Source organism: Opisthorchis viverrini, assembly GCF_000715545.1.
Source record: "Opisthorchis viverrini unplaced genomic scaffold opera_v5_68, whole genome shotgun sequence".
In the NCBI taxonomy this organism is placed as follows: domain Eukaryota; kingdom Metazoa; phylum Platyhelminthes; class Trematoda; order Opisthorchiida; family Opisthorchiidae; genus Opisthorchis; species Opisthorchis viverrini.
The window spans coordinates 861,330-864,918 of NW_008751724.1; the positions used below are offsets into that span (position 1 = coordinate 861,330).

At 41.5% G+C, this 3,589-nt stretch overlaps 1 protein-coding gene across 1 annotated transcript in view; it reads right to left on the reverse strand.

Annotated features, from left to right (window-relative positions):
* Nucleotides 1–3,367, reverse strand: part of T265_04238 (hypothetical protein) — a gene marked incomplete at both ends in the record, with an annotated part of 9,946 nt that extends 6,579 nt beyond the window's left edge. The window contains one exon of the mRNA XM_009168931.1: nucleotides 3,325–3,367. Coding sequence (XP_009167195.1) covers nucleotides 3,325–3,367 — 43 coding nt within the window. The remainder of the gene's footprint in view (nucleotides 1–3,324) is intronic.
* Between the last annotated feature and the right edge of the window lie 222 nt (nucleotides 3,368–3,589).

Consider the following 3,589-nt stretch of genomic DNA (forward strand, 5'->3'; position numbering starts at 1 on the left):
AGTTGAGGTCTATTTAAATGAGGTTTGCCTCCTCAGAGTGGTGAATGCTATCCCTCAGAAATAAAAAAGCGTGCATCACGGTGAGATATTTAGAAAACTCGAATACTTTCTCCAAATCAAAACCTCGAAAAGCCTATATGCCTCAGGTCGTGTCAGTTAGCAAAAAAGTGATCAAATGTTAGCCAACCTGACTATGAGTGTGACTGGTTACAGATTAGACAATAGTTTCCTGAGCAACACTCGCGCAGAAAACATTGGCTGTCCGGCGTTGTTGGATTTCATTGAAATCTGGTAGTTTCTATTGCAAAACGTGTAGCCGTACGAACGCAAATCTGCTTGGTTTACATTGTTCATGTTCTGAAGACATTCCAAGATACTGATGAGAGCCAAGTTCGTGCTGTCTAGTTTTGCGCGTACGTTACTCCTGCCGGCCATCTAGGAAGAATGCATCCTAAAGATTTTCAAACCGTTGAAGGCCATTGAGACTACATACCCTAATTTCGTTTTGTTCTAAAAGATAATGGACACAGAAACAGGTGATTCCATCACACTACCGTAAGCTTGTAGTAAACTTTACGAACAGCCACCATACCAAACGTCCTGAATTTCGCTCACTAGGCATTTGTTACCCAAGTTTCACCCTACACCGACATGTCTATGTTGGCTGGTTTTTCGAACCTGAAATCAAACTCTCACGCAAACAGCACTAAATTGCGAATTGGTTTGTTGAAAACGGAGCAAAATAGTGTTAGGAAAGCTTCGGGCATGGGCTTAGAGTGGCAGAAATGAATAATTATGTCATCGCTAAAAATTGACTGGCGTCGCTAATCGAATCCCAAGCTAAACTAAGCAAACGACACCAGCATTTGTCTGCTCAAAACACGAACACCACCTTCACTATCACGACTTCGCCTAAAACTTCTCCTTTTTTTACAATTGAAATGAGAAGGATAGTGTGAGATCCGATCGAGACATCCGAATGCCGTACTCGGGACAGACAAACGGAACGAGATCAAGTAACAGTCCAAATGACGAAAAGGAGCCAAATGAATAATGACAAAGCTCAAATTCTACCACAAAGCGTACAACTCAGAGTTGTTTGTTTGACGTTCTCAGTTGTTTTCATATGAAAAAATGAAGGCTATGTGGATAGCACAAGCGTAACAATGGTCTGTTCCTCAGAGGTCACAAGATAAATCAACAGAATCAAACAAGGTCTTTCCAAAGAAACGTCAAACGAAATCGTCAAAAGAGTCCTTTCACTAAGCACTTGTCGTTTTGTGAAATAAAGTGAACGGTTGCTACCGTATTATTCGGCTAATATCGACTGGTCCAAGAGACTGGTTCACACAAGCTGCACTAATCAACTCGTCCAAGAGATTCGCGACCGAATTTCATACGCTAACCGAAATCATTATATCAAATCCGGCCGAAACACGAATCATAGAGCCCCAACGGCTAGATTACTAGTGATAAGATTGGAATGGTAATCGGGTAACACACAGCTTGTATTGGACACGAGAAGATGGTGTGTAAGATCAGCAAGATCCGGAATAACGTCGAAACTGATTCAACAACGTGTATTGCTTCTATCCTATGTTGGACTTAAACCATTTTGACTCGCAACATTATACACTTGCTTAAGTTCAGCGGGAATTGCGTTGCTGTTTTGCGCAATTTGTAAGGTATTTCGCAAAAGTTTCAGCGTGAGGTGAATTCAGGCACGGGCGGTTTGTGCCACACTTTCTTCCAACGATTCTAATGTGTGAAATCATCGTCAATACCGGTAGACATTCTACAGTGTTACACTCCAAATTAACATGCAAAAATATGTAACCCCAGATCAAACACGAATATGAAAGTTAAAATTGATTTTGCTCGATTATTCCAACCAAATACAGTCAAACAACAAAAAGAAGCTCACAAATAGTGTTTTATTTGTGAATCTCAGTTGTACCTCTACTTTGTTCTTTAAGTATTCACACTCCAGATAGGACAAATTAGTGAAACCAAAAACATTGGTGAAAAGATGATGGAAGCATAGAAATAACAGAGAAGCGACCATTCTAGGGTCCGCTGTGGCTTTCGTTCGGTCCAAGCTGAAGCATTTGTGTGACAAATGGCAGTTTGAACGACCAGTTATTTTTTGATAACTTGAGGACGGGCCGGTTAGACCAACCCTCTAACTCAACTACTGGAATCGCTTTTGAGTAACAACAACTGTAACTAAACCCCGCAAATAACCTGGGTTCAATCGTCCAACCACAAACCGATGATTAATAAGTGTGAAAAGTCACCTGTGCTTGATGATTGGCCAAAGGGACTATGAACACTCTTCGTGAGAATTAACCGCGGGTTATTCGTTCCGCCATTTCACTTGAATATGGTTGTTTTTGTTAGACAAAGTTAAACAGAAATGTTTTATGTAGGCGAAACATTTTGCACACTCCCCTGTAGTATCTGATTCGTCCTATGTGAACCGGGGGTGTTTTCCTACAAGTAAACAAAATTGTTGTTGGCACTCTGCGCAGGATGCAATGACCTTGAAGTAAACTGTCCTGGCTCAACATGTGACACAGATGTCCCGAGCCGGTCAGTCATACTAAACGGGCCGGATGTGCGACACTTCACAACGCCAAATCCTGCTAACGTTGTCCTGTTCACAGAGAATTTCAACGCAACAAGTAGGCTTCTCTAAATTTCTCCCAGAAAGTGCCAGATATTGCATACAATAAATGTAAAAGCATCGACTAATGAAGGCAGCAAATCTGACTTTATAATTTTTACGTGAAGTCACAGTGTTGCATCATGGTAGTAGTTCCGAAAATGAAACTTTCCTCCAGGTGAGTATTGCTCATGTGATTGAAGAAGAGAGATGTGATCTTAGAACAGTGTAGCTGTTCATGTAAGCAGGCTCATAACTCGTCCAGACATTTGTTCAGCAAAGGTGGTCTGTGTTCTTATGATGAGTTCTCCAGAATTTTAGTCCACTGTGTAACCTGAATCAAACTAGCTTTTGACTTACTCAGATGACAGTCTGACAACTTGTAAGGTGTCAGGCTGTTTTGCAAAATAGTCATTAAAGTTTTCAGGCGACGTTTTCATCACCAAGCAAACAACCTGGAATTTAACAACTTGTCTTCAGTAAATATATGGGCCGTACGTCCGCATATGGCCTTTCGATTTGATCGGGGATTCATGAGGTTGGAGTAGGAGAACGGAACAGCCCATTCTCCGTTTACCTGCTTTGAGCTGCTACCTCACCAACCTCTCCACAAGCAGGCTGGTTTTATCTAGTTGAACACTGGCTAAGTATTAACTTACCTTGTGTTTGGCTATTGTATCGATGCTGAAAGGTTTCGGCCATCGCCCGTTAACTAGTATGATCCCCAAAATTTAGCACTAATATTTCTGAATACATTGTTGGTCAGAAAGTCATTTTTGCGCCGAAACGTCAAAACTCCAGCTTGATGGTCTTTCTGAGGAATATTTTTGTGTAAGTGCGTGCAGCAGAACACCCTGCGCCGGGGACAAGAATTTTTCTACCGAAACTGCGTTTCTAGCCTTTAATCGAAATGGTCTCAAACGG